Source organism: Gekko japonicus, unplaced genomic scaffold, assembly GCF_001447785.1.
Source record: "Gekko japonicus isolate JY-2015 unplaced genomic scaffold, Gekko_japonicus_V1.1 scaffold3429, whole genome shotgun sequence".
NCBI lineage: Eukaryota > Metazoa > Chordata > Lepidosauria > Squamata > Gekkonidae > Gekko > Gekko japonicus.
In genome coordinates, this window is record NW_015168149.1 from 44,691 (window position 1) to 55,849 (window position 11,159).

Consider the following 11,159-nt stretch of genomic DNA (forward strand, 5'->3'; position numbering starts at 1 on the left):
GATGATGATGATGATGATGATGATGATGATGATGATGATGATGATGATATGCAAGGTCTCGCTTTGTCCTCTCCCTCTCTGCACATGGCCTTCCATGGAGACATATGTCTCTGTAGGTCTCTCCTGTAGAGGCAATGTCCTCATACTCCCCCACACACATTATGTCAGATTATCTGGCTATTTGTGATCGGGAAAGTACTCTTTAGATTAGGCTTCTCTCTCTGCTTTCAACTGCAACCTGAATGTGAACTAAACATAACTTTTATCTTTTTTGCAATATACTTCTTGGGAGATTTATTTACCACACTCAGTATTATGCTTCTATTACTGGGCAAAACTCTGCTACTTTAACCAAATACCCCAGTACAGACAATACGGTTATGGAACATATTTCTTTCTGTACCTCAGGAAACAGACTGAAAGGTCAAGATGGGAAGGTAAGACCAAATGGTGTGAACACATTCGGAGGGGAAAATTACATGATGCTGTTTAACCCTTTCTCTGCCCACCATTTCTCCCTTTCAAATGCCTTCCCCTGACTAGACAATTAATTTGCATTTCTCCCTCAGCCATGTGCCAAGATTGGAATAAAGGGTATTTGTCAGGGAGAAACAGAAGCTGAGGGAGGCACCATCCTGCCCACTGATGTTCCCCCTAGAAATGCACCCACACCTGTGTTAACTGGAAACTGTATTTAGGGAGACAATGTTTGATGGCATTGTTGGAGTACGGCGACTCAGCTTGCCTGGATGGGGTGGGGGTGGGGGTTCCACTGCTGTAGATGTGTATACGTGTTATCTCCTTCATGAATGGGATGCCTCTCTATGCCTAACCGGGGAGCTTCTCTCTGACTCCTCCTTTTCTTCCTGGGCCCTTTGTGTTCTCTCTGAAGTTTTTCGCACAAATGGTCTCCTTGCTCCTGCATTTGTATTCCTCTGCCACTTTCTTTCATTTCCGCAGAGGTATTTGCAGTCCGAGGAGCAAAAATGCAGTTTGCTCCCTCTTGTGGCGCAGCAAGGGAATTCCTGGAAACAGGGAAGTCTGATGCTGTGTTGCAAGAGAGGAAAAACTGCGTTTTTGCACCTCAGATTGCAAATACCTCTGCGGAAATGTACAAAAGAGGCAGAGGAATAGAAATACAGGAGTGGGGAGACCTATTTATGTGGAAAACATCTCTCTTTCCTCGTGGATCTGCAAGGAGTAGGACATATCTACAGGTTGCTCTTCTAGAAATCACGCCATTTTACTTGCACACACATGCAATTAGCTGATCACTTTTGATGGGAACTGTATTCTTCAGACCAGACTTCTCTCTCTCTCCTTTCAACTTCAGCTTTCAAAGGGGATTAGATAGATTTATGGAGGATAAGTCTACCAGTGACTACTAGTCATGGTGACTGAAGGGAACCACCACATTCAGAGGCACTAAGCCTCTGAATCCCAGAGCCAGGAGGCAACATCAGGGGAAGGCCTTGGCCTCCATGCCCTATTGTTGGCCCTCTGGAGGAAGTGGTTGGCCCCTGTGTGAGACAAGATGCTGGACTAGTTGGAACATTGGTCCGATCCAGCAGGGCTCTTCTTATGTTCTTAGGAAGGACTCCACCTCTATGCCTTATTGTTGGTTGCCCAGTGAACTGGTTGGCCACTGCGTGAGACAAGATATTGGACTAGATGGACCACTGGTCTGAGCATGCCTGGACAGGGATTGGTAGGTGGGGATTACATTGCTGTAGATGCGTCTATGTGTTATACACATCTTCTTGTGTATATGCAACATGGGAGTGAACTGAATCTGCCACAATAAATATGTCTTTCCTTTTTGCAATATATTTGTTTGGAGTTTATTTACTACACGTGACACCTTGCTTCTATGAATGTGCAACTTTGCTGTATTAACTAATGCATATCCGCAATAGTTATAATATGTATTTTCACCCAAAGCAGATTGCTATAGGCTGTTATTGCTCTTTCAAAACCTATATATATGCCTATTAGAAATTATTTTCAATGAGCACAGGTAAAAGGATTATTTCCTACCATGAGTTCAGGAGGAAATATATAATCTTGGGTTGGGTCCCTGGGCTGGAAGTCTTCTGGCCGGCAGAGACCTGAACACATCTTAAGAAAAAGAAATTAAAGTCCAACATTAGTACTTATGAACACTGGAAAACCAAGATACCCCTGCAAAGCACTACACTCAAGTGACAAAAACCTTCTGGTGATCCTTGGCCCCAAGACTGTCTGACTGTTTTCAACCAAAGCCAAGGGCCTTTTCAGCCCTGGCTCCGACCTGGTGGAACACTCTTCTCCTTCATACCCGGGCCCTGCGGGATCTAAAGCAGTTGTTGTTCCACCAGGCGTATGGTTAAGGGCAGCAACAGTTTCCATCTGGATTGGCCTCCCCCCTTCTCTTTCTCCCCTTTCCCCTCCCCCCTTTTTCCTTCATACCAGACAGTTTTCAGATACTTACACCCCTTGAGATGTTACGCCATCTATTAGTAGTGTTGTTGGTTGTATTTTATCATTTTTACTGTGTTTATTGTATTAGAAATGTGAATGTTTTAGACTGCATATTGCATTTTATCATGTTGTTACCTGCTCTGAGCCCGTTTGCGGAGGAGGGCAGGCTATAAATCTAATGAAATGAACAAACAGGCAAACTAATAAGATCTACATTTGAAAAGTTTCACCTTCACATACCGTTGATCTGAATAGCTCTGAGTGCTCAAATGTGCACACGGGCCTCCTGACGTGTAAGAACTACTTCATTCTCTTCTTTCCATTGGAAGAAGCAACTGCCTTTCAAGTAGCCTGCATTGTTTTATTGCCAAATGCTGTCATTTGTTCTTTGTGATGGCCCACAAAATGCTCAGTCTCTGGTGACCCCTCTGTCCATTTACCCTTGCTGATGTGCAGGGGAGGGGCTGTGGACCAGTGAAAGGGCCTCTGCTTTGTGTGCAGGAGGTCCCAGGTTCAATCCCTGACATCTCCAGTTTAAAAGGACCAGCTAGTAGGCAATGTGAAAGGCCTCTGCCTGGAGAGCTGCTGTTGGTCAGAGTAGACAATACTGACCTCGATCGACCACGAGTCTGATTCAGTATAAGGCAGCTTCATCATCTATGTTCATCTGTGAAACCCATGGGGAAGCAGTCACAAGCACATTGCTGCTACATGCTTAAGTACTCTTCATGTGTTGAACACATGAAGCTGCCTTATACTGAATCAGGCCATAGGTTCATTGAAGTCAGTACTGTTTACTCAGTCTGGCAGCAACTCTCCAGGGTCTCAGGCTGAGGTCTTTCACATCACCTACTGCCCTTTTTAAAAAATTGGACGTACAAGGGATTGAACCAGGGACCTTCTGCATGCCGAGCAGATGCTCTACAGCTTAGCCACAAAACCTCTCCATGCTCTCCAGGGTCCCAGGCAGAGGTCTTTCACACCACCTCCTGTCTTGTTCTTTTTTAAACTGGAGATACATGGGATTGAACCAGGGGCCTTCTGCATGCCGAGCAGTTGCTCTGCAGCTTAGCCACGAAACCTCTCCATGCTCTCCAGGGTCTCAGGCAGAGGTCTTTCACACCACCTCCTGTCTTGTTCTTTTTTTAACTGGAGATACATGGGATTGAACCAGGGACCTTCTGTATGCCGAGCAGATGCCACAAAACCTCTCCATGCTCTCCAGGGTCCCAGGCAGAGGTCTTTCACACCACCTCCTGTCTTGTTCTTTTTTAAACTGGAGATACAAGGGATTGAACCAGGGACCTCTGCATGCCGAGCAGAGACGCTACCACTGAACCATGCCCCCTCCCCAAATCCTTGTTCATTTTTATCCAGCCACCCTAACCTTTCATGGGTTTTATGGTGAGATGTCTCGGTGCCCTCTTCCTACCTAAGCTTTGCATCTTCAAGTCTGAGTTGCAAATATCCACAAAGATAATGCAGTTAATGGCACTGATGGGTAATAGAAACCCATTGTGCAGACAATGTCAACGTTATTTGAATATGTTCTACCAACTTTATTAAGTGTTGCTGTTAATCTCTTCCAACTGTGTTATCTTAACCTAATTTTAAACTATAATCAAACTGTCAGCAAAGTGGTATATTGCCAACTCAGAATTTTCTCAGCCCGGATTAACTATAGAAATCAGCAAGCACCTGGATTCTTGGGCAGGAGTTAGGGAAAAGAAATAGCTGCATTTGCTGCGTTGCACTAGGGTGTGGTGAACATATTTTATCTAGCTTCTGTTGGAGAAAGGCAATTTAACTAAAGAATTAGATTTCACACTCTGTGCTAATCAAACAGCTTATTAACAGTTTATGACTCACAAAAAAACCCGTTTGTCAGAACATGTCTTATTATAAAACCGTTTGGGGAAGAAATAACGGGAATTGTTGAATAAGGGTTCTACTCAACTGCTAATCTACAACCTCTGTACACATATTTATTGCAGTGTAATGTACTGGGACTGAATCATTCCAGGTCTGTCACCCCAGAGACTGGCTGAGCTTGGAGCACAAGAACAATAGCCTACCAGGACTCTGAAAGTAACCAATCAAGTAGTAATGTTATGTAAACAGCCTATCACTGGGAGTGGGGTGTGTTTGGGTGTGGCAATTGCATGCTATTTAACAGAGCTGAGGCTCTGGAGTCTTGTCTTGCTCTTGCTGGAATCACAAAGTTGAGCTGATCACTGGACTCAAGCCTGCTCATCCATGGAACCCTCTATTTAACACGCAGGTTAGAACTGGGCACAGTATGAGAAGACAAGATTCGCTGGAAAAGACAATAAATACTAGGAAAATTTGAAGGCGTAGGAAAAGAAGAAGACCTAACATGAGATGGATGAACCCAATCAAGAAAGCCACAGCCTTGCCCTGAGCTGGATAGCCCAGGCAAGTCCAATCTTGTCAGATCTCGGAAGCTAAGCATGGCCAACCCTGGCAAGTACTTGGATGGGAGACCTCCGAGGAATACCAGGGCTGAGACGCAGAGGCAGGCAATAGCAAGCCACCTCTCCCGCTAGGGGTCACCAGAAGTCAACCATGACCTCAAGACACACACACACACACGTACGCACGCACGCAAAACACACACAAAAAAAATGTAACAAAGCCACAGCCTTTAGGTTGCGAGACCTGAGGCTGTTAATGATAGGACGTTTTGGAGGACATTAATTCATAAGGTCACCGTAAGTTGGAAGCAACTTGACGACACACAGAGCCAGTCTAATGAGATTTTGCTCAGGTGAAGATAGCTATCCTAGAAACTGTCTGTTAAAGACTTCCAAGGCTGGGTGATGTTTGGCAGATACGGCTTCCTCCTCCTTGGGCTACTGGTGGTCCAGAAGTCTCCTTAGAGGTTTCCTCACCTAGTGTGCAATAGAGCTGGAATGGCAAAACTTATGCAAGGCTACCACAGGAAAGCAGTATCCAGGGGATGTCTTCCCTAACGCTCTCACTGGGTCGTCTTGGCGCTGCCATCCTCTGCCCACCTCAACTGTAACTTCTCCAAATGCCCACATAAGAAGTCAGGTAAAGGCCTAGCATTTTTTAAGTTGCTCTGAGATGGATCAATGACAGGGTCTTAATGAGGTCAAACCCAGCCAACACACCAAAGGGGACACCATAGTACAGGACACGCTGCTAGACACAACATTTAGCCTGATTGCTCTTGATTTGCGCTGGATCAGAACTGAAGGGAAAAAAGCAGTCTCTAGTTGAGTGATCAAGAGAAGAAGAAATGGAGCATAGAACTAGAGATGGGGACGAACCGGCTCACAAATGAAAGTTCATGATGAATTTTGGCCGGTTTGTTGTTTGCTAACTGAAGTTCACAACATGAAGAGATGCCATGAACTTCCACAATTTTAAAAAAATATTTATTTATTTAAAAGTTATTATTTAGAACGTCCACAAATTTTAAAGCAGTTTTGTAGGCAGGTCGTGAAGAGCAGAAAGCAGGGGTTTAAATGAGAGGTGGGTAATAGCGGTGGGTAATAGAAGGCAGGGCTCACAAACTGATATGGACTGGTTCATGAGCCTCCTAGTTCATTTCAGTTTGTGGTTCGGCAATGAACCACGAACTGAAACGAAGTGCAAAAATGCAGTTCGTGCCCATCCCTACATAGAACCCAACGTTCTGAGGAATACTGTTGACAGATCTCACACATTGCCATGGTTTGAAGTGGTGTACCAAAGCTGGTGAGGAGTAGCAGGAGCTCTAGTGAGTGTCAAAATTTGGAGAGAAACAAAGCTGATAAATTTCTGCCATTGGCACTGATCTGCTTCACAGTTAATGAAGACCCAGCCTGAGCCTTTGCTGAAATGTCACCAAATACTTAATCGTTCTTGTTCCCACGAAAGGTTTTTCAACAGTGCCTTTACATTGTGGTATCCTGTAAACTAACGCAATGTTTTGGGAAGACTGTTACCATGTAGATCCACTTGAGAAGCCAGTCATATGCAACGGTTCGTCTATGTAGATCGGCTTTCCTCTCAGAACAGCAAACTGCCTTCTCCACATAGATTTGTATAATGTGGTGAAAATTGTGATTTTGACCCACAATGCACGTCAGTGCAGACAAACAAGTGGAAATGCTGACACACCCCCACACACACCCCCACACACATCAGTTTGGACAGTCAGTTGTTCATTCATGAGAGCACATGTACATGATTGGAAGTATATGTAGTAGATGCCAAGAAAAATGCTTGGGTCACAGCTGGTGCCACCATAACATTAAAAAAGCATCTTCATAGAAGTTGATGATTAACAGATCCCAGAGGGAAAACTTCGTATATGAAGGTTAACTTCAGCTCCAGAGACTCACTGGTACTCACAGAAGATTACAGAAGTTTCATGAAAACACGGAAATTAGGAGGCCACACTTTACCCGATCTCCTCTTTTAGGCTCTGGAGCTAAATATTCTTCTTTTTCTTTCCCCTTCTCATCTTCTTGATCCAAGCAACACTTTCCACTCCCTGCCAGGGGACAAGACTCCTGCAGAATGCAGTAAAAAAAATATGATAGCGACAGCTTCCAAGAAAGATCAGTACCAACTGAAAGCACATATTAGGATAGTCTTTTCTCTTTTTCTCTCTCTGTTTCTCACACACATGCACGCGTTGAGTTCTTTTATTAGATTTTCGTTTTTGGAAAACAAATTACTTTTAACAGTCTTTATTACAAAATAAAAGCAAATCCAGAAAACATACTGAAGGAATACTGACATAATTGTGACAGAAAGGCCAGTTCCTTGATGCCCCACTCCAAGTAAAGTAGCTCAGTAATCATATCCACTTTTATAACAGAATGCTCGGGATTATTAGGAAGGGAACTGAAAACAAATCAGCCAGTATCATAATCAGTGTTCCCTCTAAGCTGAGTTAGTGTGAGCTAGCTCACAGTTTTTTAGCCTCTGGCTCACACATTTTTGTCTAAGCTCAGGAAAGATGGCTCCACAGCAAACTAATGTATGCAGTAGTCAAATCACTCGCTCACAACTTTAATGCCGGTAGCTCACAAAGTAGAATTTTTGCTCATAAGACTCCACAGCTTAGAGGGAACATTGATCATAATGCCCCTGTATAAATTGATGGTGTGACCTCGTATGGAGTACTACTGTGTACAGTTCCGGTCACCACACCTCAAAAAGGATATTATAGCATTGGGAAAAGTGCAGAAAAGGGCATTTAGAATGATTAAAAGGGTTGGAACACTTTCCCTATGAAGAAAGGTTAAAGCGCTTAGGGCTCTTTAGCTTGGAGAAACGACGGGGTGACATGATCAAGGTTTATAAGATTATGCATGGGATAGAGCAGGTAGAGAAAGAAGTACTTTTCTCCCTTTCTCACAATACAAGAAGTCATGGGCACTTCTTGTATTGTGGTGGTGGCTACAAGCATGGACAGCTTCAAGAGGGAATTGGATAAACATCTGGAGCAGAGGTCCGTCAGTGGCTATTAGCCACAAGGTATAGATGGGAACTCGCAGTCTGGGGCAAGTGATGCTCTGTATTCTGGTATTTTTGGCAACTGTGTGACAGAGTGTTGGACTTGATGGGCCATTGGCCTGATCCAACATTGGCTTCTCTTATGTTCTTATGTTAATCCATGGACTCATTTTTATTAACCCTGTAAATCCTGGTGGCTCTTCGTAGAGACTCTCCAAAGGCCTCTGGCAGAGAGAACTAGAGAACAGTGTGGCATGCTGCTGCTGATTAATATTTATCATCATCATCATCAATAACAACAACAACAATAAGGTTTTAACTGCCCTCCCCCACCAAAGCAGGGCTCAGGGTTGTTTACAACATAATAACTCAGGATACATTATTAAAATATAAAAACCAATAAAACACAATAACTGACCTAAAAAGATGGAATTAAAAGTTTCAACAGTGCCACTGACTCATGGGGTAGGGGGAGTGCCAGAAGGATACAACCGTCGCTATCCTCAGTCAAATGTATGAATGTATCTCAGGCAAGGATTATGTTTTTCTTAATAGGCACTACTAATCTTTGCTTTTGACCTCAGGTGATACAAACCTTCTAGAACATTCTTCCTCACAGTCCAATCATACTATGTTCATAGCTCAGCTTCCTTCAGTTCCTTCCTTACACCAGAGGAAATGAGGTTCCATCTGTTACTTTGGCTGACCCATTTCCTTTACTCAGCTACAAATTGAACTGGTTTCCTATGGCATGAGTGGAAAAGCTTCTCCCTGTACCATTTTACCAACCTGAAATGACCCTAGGAAGCCCATTATGCCAAGGAGACAGGCATCCATATCAATACCTGTATTTTGGGTCCCAGGGGGTAAAATCAATGTCTTCCCAGTGCAGTTTCTGTCCAGGAAAATAGTGAGTGGGTAAGACTTAAAGCCCCACCCACATTCAGCGATGCTGTTCAGGCTGGAATCAGGCCCCCACATGCCCGATCTTTCAAGGGACAAAAAACACTGAGAACTCATTCACAGAACTCCCAGAATTTTATGTAATTGAGCCTTTAGACCAGGGGTCTCCAACTAGGGGACCTGTAGCACCCAACTAGGTGCCTGTAGCCAATAAGCTGTGGAGTCTTGTGAGCAAAAATCCTCCTCTGTGAGCTACTGGCATTAAAGTTGTGGGCGAGCGATTTAGTTCTGCATAAATTAGTTTGCTCTGCAGCCACCCTTCCTGAGCTAGGACAAAAATATGTGAGCCGGAGGATAAAAACCTGTGAGCTAGCTCACACTAACTCAGCTTAGAGGGAACACTGCCTGTAGCACCCACCAACACCTTTCCTGGTGCGCGCCAAGTGTGTAAGACCGGGGGGGTGGGCTCTTGCCTAGCAAGGGTTCTGATGGGCCATGGGAGATTTGATCAGTTGTGCAGATTTTGTTTAAAAAACATTGTTATGACAGCAAGAGGACCTTCACTGTGTGACTGAAGGTAAGCTGTCACACAGCTGCTTTGTGGCTGGTTCCACCTCCTGCAGCAGCTGCTTTATGGGCAGCCATTTCGTGGATATGCCCACCATGCTGGGTCAGAATTCCAAAAGTGCCCACAGGCGTAAAAAGGTTGGGGACCCCTGCCGTAGACCTCCCTCCTTTATCTGAGATTCCGCAGACAAGATCTTCTAGTGCTCCCACTTTCTAAAATGGAGGAAACATTCCTCTTTTCATTCTGCCTGCCTGGTCTTAAAATAACCATAACATTCTGAAGAGAGACATCAGTTAATATTTCCTTTACTTTCTCGATTTAAACCCTTGGATAATTATCTGAAATTTGCAGCTACTGTGCTGCTGAAATATTCGTCGGAGGACACCAAGAAGTCGGTAACCTTGGTAGTAGCAAAATATTGGTTTTTTAGTAATAAATAAGTGGAAGTGGAAGCACAGGTTGCGGTCACATGAGCCAGAAAAAACAGGGGGCTTTCTCGATTTAAACCCTTGGATAATTATCTGAAATTTGCAGCTACTGTGCTGCTGAAATATTCGTCGGAGGACCCCAAGAAGTCGGTAACCTTGGTAGTAGCAAAATATTGTTTTTTTAGTAATAAATAAGCGGAAGTTTTTAACAAAAAGCACAGGTTGCGGTCACACGAGCCAGAAAAAATGGGGCGGGGGGAGGGAAGCGAGGCTATTTCCTCCGGAGGAATTTGACCCGCAGTTGCACGATCACACCGCCCTTTGAAACTGCGGGCGCAGTCCGTCAGTGCGTAATCAGATGCAACTGTGGGTGAGCTGTGGGGGGGTTTGTGCTATTCCCCCCCCATATGCTTAACCGAGGGATCGATGAATCGCACCTCCACACCGAGGGCTCCCTATCGAGTTTGTGTGGTGGAGCAGAATGGGTTGCCAACGACTGTAGGGTACTTCCCAGATGTTGTTGTCTGATCCTACCCTTTAAATCCACCTGGCATTTGCACCTATGTTGGGTCTAATTGTGCATATGATCGCAGCCACAGACTGAGGGAAGTTCTCATCTGGGATTTAGAATTTGGGGATATGATTACGGTTTTAAAGTAGACGGGGATTGTGATCGTACTATTTTATTTTTGTACTGCTGGTCAATTGGGCTTAATAAATTTGAAATTGAAAATTGAAATTGAAATTAACCATAACAGAATATACCGCTGAAGCAGCACCTGTAGTACTCAGCTGAAGAGCTACTTCTAGACCAGCAGGATTCAAACAGCCATTTTATAATGAACAAAGTTTCAAACAGCATCGCACAATTAGACCCTTATTTGGCATATCAAGACTTTATTGGCAAGTGGTGGCCTGTATTAGAACGATTAAACTGTACTACCTATGGTAAGAGTTCTTTTAATTCACACAACAGTTATGAATTTATGAGATCATAGTATGATCTAAATGTTCTAATTTTCTATTCTGGAAAACACTTGTTTTATTGTACCAGACATGAAACTTGGAACTATTGTTGTTATTCGTTATTATTTGTTGTTATTGTTCTTGAAAAATAATAAAATTGTTTTTAAAAAATGATTCAAACAGCCAGGTAAATTGCAGAATATGCCCTCGGATCCAGTTACAGAAGCATTTATCATGCAATGGAAACGTCGAAATTCTACAAAGTCTACAGTTTCATGCACAGAATCCCATTTTTCAGTTTGGTGTAGTAATATCCCACCCTACCTATCTCTTTTCAG

General features: G+C 43.8%; 1 protein-coding gene across 1 annotated transcript in view; it reads right to left on the reverse strand.

Moving 5' to 3' along the window:
- The window catches only part of LOC107113599 (aldehyde oxidase 3-like), a gene marked incomplete at its 3' end in the record, with an annotated part of 77,515 nt that overhangs the window by 44,056 nt on the left and 22,300 nt on the right, over positions 1–11,159 (reverse strand). Inside the window, exons 7-8 of the mRNA XM_015414947.1 lie at positions 6,924–7,004; positions 2,038–2,118 (exon numbers count right to left, since the gene is read on the reverse strand). Of these exons, the coding sequence (XP_015270433.1) occupies positions 2,038–2,118; positions 6,924–7,004 (162 nt within the window). The remainder of the gene's footprint in view (positions 1–2,037; positions 2,119–6,923; positions 7,005–11,159) is intronic.